Source organism: Aplysia californica, unplaced genomic scaffold, assembly GCF_000002075.1.
Source record: "Aplysia californica isolate F4 #8 unplaced genomic scaffold, AplCal3.0 scaffold00909, whole genome shotgun sequence".
NCBI classification, from domain to species: domain Eukaryota; kingdom Metazoa; phylum Mollusca; class Gastropoda; order Aplysiida; family Aplysiidae; genus Aplysia; species Aplysia californica.
Window position 1 is genome coordinate 140709 of NW_004798179.1, and position 2554 is coordinate 143262.

General features: G+C 38.5%; 1 protein-coding gene across 2 annotated transcripts in view; it reads left to right on the forward strand.

Annotated features, from left to right (window-relative positions):
- The first annotated feature begins 214 nt into the window (after positions 1–214).
- The window catches only part of LOC106013447, a 9896-nt gene continuing 7556 nt past the window's right edge, over positions 215–2554 (forward strand). For both annotated transcript variants that reach the window (XM_013089250.2, XM_013089251.2), the window contains exon 1: positions 215–454. In XM_013089250.2, coding sequence (XP_012944704.1) covers positions 337–454 — 118 coding nt within the window. In that variant the 5' untranslated portion in view covers positions 215–336. The remainder of the gene's footprint in view (positions 455–2554) is intronic.

Here is a 2554-nt window from a genome sequence, read left to right on the forward strand (position 1 = left end):
ATATTCGCCTCCTTGTTGGCCCCACCTTCGGGCAACACGCCTCAACAGTCCACCGTCACACAAGTTGAGGGACACGTCTACTACACACATTGCACTGATAAAGCACCAGTCTAACCCCCGTCCCCTTCTCCCTCACCTTCGCTGCACGATCAGTCGGCCCGAGCACGGGGACGACCGAACCACCTTCCTCCTCCTCCTTTTCCTCCTCCTCCTCCTCCTCCTCCCTTCCTTTCCTCGCCGCATTCTCACAGTACAGTGTCCAGCTGACGGACTGACCGCCGACCTTCCAAATTCCCAACCAGAATTACAGCGATAAGTTCGTTAGTCTAAAACAAAATGAATCCACCGATGGCCGAATCTTCAGTCCATGACTCGGAATATACGAATGAACACACCAATGAATCCACTAACCACAGACGGAGGTCCACCAAGGGTGTTTCAAGAAGATTAAACGGTGAGTTACAGTTGTTTTTATTTATTATGATTTTTACAACGCATGGTTTGTTGTCCTTGAAAATTTAGGTGGAGAAAGAGCTACGTTTCTTTCTCTAAGGGTTTAGAAAGCATAGACTAGATCTAGACACATTTTTCTATGACATAGATAGGCACGTGCAATCATTATTTATTGGCGTTTTGGGAAGTGTTGAAGCTGAGTTAAGGGTTGGTAGATAGTTTTTATGTCATGTCATTATGTTACTTCTTGCTGCTACAGTTTGTTATTGGGGGCACGAAAGTATGGTTTCAACTTCTGTTTTCATAAAACCACGTGTTAAAGAAATTTTAGATTAATTCTGGCGTGGAAGAGCAGAACTTCTGAAATGACCCATCAACTTTTTGGTTGGCACAAATGAATAAGACACACCTTCTGCTTTTGCCATTTACTTATTTATTTCTCAAACTAAGGTCTAATTAATAAGATAATAAAATGTCTATATGTACGATAGCATCGTGGTATGTATTGAAACTGTCAATGACTTGCGGAAACTAGAAACAAAGAGAAATAAAGTCGTGTACACGTTAGAAGGAAAACAATTGAAACACATTCACAACTTCGCTCTTCCCTTTCATTATCAATTATTTGTAAGTATGGTACACTTACGTGACTTGTTTTTTTGTGAACATTTGTCCTCTCCCTTTCAGTCTCTCTAAAACTCACATTCTCTAGTCACTTCCCTTGACCGAAAAAGACGAAATAAACTTCATATTTGCATACGACTACGAGACTCGGCATAATCAATGGCTATTATTATATAAATAGGTAGCTTACGGAGACAACACCTTTTACAAGGGCACAATAAAACAGACCAGAAATACTATTTTTGCTTTAGTTTTTTCTCTGATGAAATTTCTATACTGTTTTATTGTTATTATCTTTGTAGCTGATGCCTGTGTACAGAGAAATTGTATTTCTTGTGCTTTTTATCCATTGTTAACATGTTTACATCAGTTAACTATTTTCATTATTATTGTCCATATTATTTTTATTTTATTATTGTTATTAATTATAATATATTATTAAGCTACCATTATTATTATTACCATTGTTGTTGCTGTTGGAGTTCATTGATTTGGTCGTTTACCGATGGTGACCAATCCCATGTTTGAAATCATGTTAGTGTTTTATATCGTTTCCTTCTCATGTTAGCTTTTAAGATCAATGTAGTCTGTGTAATCTAGCCCGTACTGTGAAAGTCGTAATAACAATGCTTGCCAACCTGGTCGATATCGTCCGCTGGTTGTTGATTTTTATAATTTTGGTGAGCGGTGGGGACCATCTGGGTAGTGACTGCCGTGACTGGGGTTATTTAACGCCCCGCTTACAATTTTATTACAGTATTTATGCAGGTGGGTAGTATGAAAATCTTATCCTCTTAAAGTAAGGTGACAAGATTGATCCCTGGCCTTACAAAGGTTGATATGCTCGAATGTAAAGCATATAATAATATTATATCATATAATACATGTATATTATAATCAAAGTCCATCTCTGACATTGAAGGTTTTGAAGTTTTTCTACACAACCTGGGTCTTAAAATAAATTCCAACCTGGATCGCCAGCTCTGTAGGTAAAGTCAAAATACCGTCGAAATTATTTTAAAAAACCCAAAACAACAACAAACAAACAAAAAACAGTCGCTCATTGTTGAGGAACAAAAATTGTTGTTTTTGACAGGTGAAAGTCTTCGACAGTGTCCTTTGTTGAGAACTCACAAGGGAGTGAGTTGGAAGTGGCCGCCAGTACAGGTGGTCTTTGGAGTATGTTCGACTATATATATATATGGAAGCGCTGGCTCAAATCGCAATCAGTTGACATTCTGTCGGTTTTGTTTGAACTTTTGAAGAGCTTGAAAAAACACCGTATAGACGAGAAATATTGAAAGAGCTTAGTTCTAGCGGTACTGTTTATAAACTTGGTCAAGTTCATCATAACCAGCCTCGTGCGCTATTGGGGTTAACTCGCAAAATCAAAAAGAAAAGTTTAAATCGACTTGCTCTAACGGCCATTGACGCCATTGTCCAAGACATTCACCTGTACAAACGACCAACCCACCCA